The 1,401-nt window shown below is 35.0% G+C and overlaps 1 protein-coding gene across 1 annotated transcript; it reads left to right on the top strand.

Moving 5' to 3' along the window:
- Positions 1-892: 892 nt before the first annotated feature.
- LOC111026545 (tubulin beta chain) lies at positions 893-1,399 on the top strand (the record flags this gene model as incomplete). The annotated part of the gene is made up of 2 exons (XM_022304644.1): positions 893-1,032; positions 1,153-1,399. Coding segments are annotated over exons 1-2 (369 nt in total), but the record flags the coding sequence as incomplete, so codon positions are not given.
- Between the last annotated feature and the right edge of the window lie 2 nt (positions 1,400-1,401).

Raw genomic sequence — 1,401 nt, 5'->3', positions numbered from 1 at the left:
GTACACGTTGTCGTGTCAACTCTGTCCGGTGAATCCACAACGGGGGAACTAATCGCATGGTCGACCAGCGACATGTAATGACGGAACGTTTGTCCTGCATAGTTCGCTACGGGCATATTGTTTTCAGGTGGATTGGATGGTAGTAAGTTTTGTCCTATCTCTTTGGGCTACTGAAGTAACTTAGACGATTGTTCGAACGAGACTGAGAACGACTGATAAATCTCAGCATCTCCTACCGAGTGTCGGCGACACTGAAATATTTAAACCGCAAAATTCAATAAACAGTAAAATGTATGTTCAAATAGTACTTGACAAGTGTCAATATAAGACCTATATGAAAAAAAAGTGAATAAATTCGGGTTTTTTTTGTATTAACGAATTGTTCGTCGTTCACATGAAAATATAAACATTGTGTTTGTGTTCAAAATTCAATCTTTCTACTTTAATCTCATTGAAACAGAAACGACACTATCAAAACCCTTTTCTATCGTTATACGAGTTAAAATTTATTTAATTGTGATTTTTTTGTCTGGAAAACTATGGCTTAACGATGCCTTAAACTATCTAGACCATATTTGAAGTTGACACTGAAATATTTAAAAAGCAAAATTCAATAGAAAGTAAAATGTATGTTCAAATAGTATTCCACAAGTGTCAATATAAGAACTATATGAAAAAAAAGTGAATAAACTCGGGTTTTTTTTGTATTAACGAATAGTTCTTCGTTCACATGAAAATATAAACATCGTGTTTGTGTTCAAAATTCAATCTTTCTACTTTAATCTCATTGAAACAGAAATGACACTATCAAAACCCTCTTCTATCGTTATACTAGTTAAAGTTTATTTAATTGTGATTTTTTTTGATGACACAATGCCTATAACCAAATAACCAAATAACCTAACCTAACATGATGACAGCTTGCGATCCTAGACATGGGCGTTACCTGACAGTGGCCGCCATTTTCAGAGGAATTATGTCCATGAAAGAAGTTGATGAACAAATGTTGAACATTCAGAATAAGAACTCAGGGTATGTATAATTAAAAAACTAACGTTTGCCAATAACTTTATAATTACTGGTAACTTGGTTTTATGCAATGATGTATTGATTACTTAAGTATTAATAACCACAAATGATGAATTTGTTAAGATATTTCGTGGAATGGATACCTAGCAACGTTAAAGTCGCCGTATGCGATATACCACCTCGAGGCCTCAAGATGTCGGCAACGTTCATCGGTAATACTACCGCCATCCAAGAAATATTCAAACGCATCTCCGAACAGTTCACTGCCATGTTCCGCCGTAAGGCATTCTTGCATTGGTATACGGGCGAAGGTATGGATGAAATGGAATTCACCGAAGCCGAATCCAATATGAATGATTTAGTATCCGAATA

The sequence above is a fragment of the Myzus persicae genome, unplaced genomic scaffold (genome assembly GCF_001856785.1).
Source record: "Myzus persicae strain clone G006 unplaced genomic scaffold, MPER_G0061.0, whole genome shotgun sequence".
In the NCBI taxonomy this organism is placed as follows: domain Eukaryota; kingdom Metazoa; phylum Arthropoda; class Insecta; order Hemiptera; family Aphididae; genus Myzus; species Myzus persicae.
This window is presented reverse-complemented; position numbering and strand designations above follow the sequence as displayed.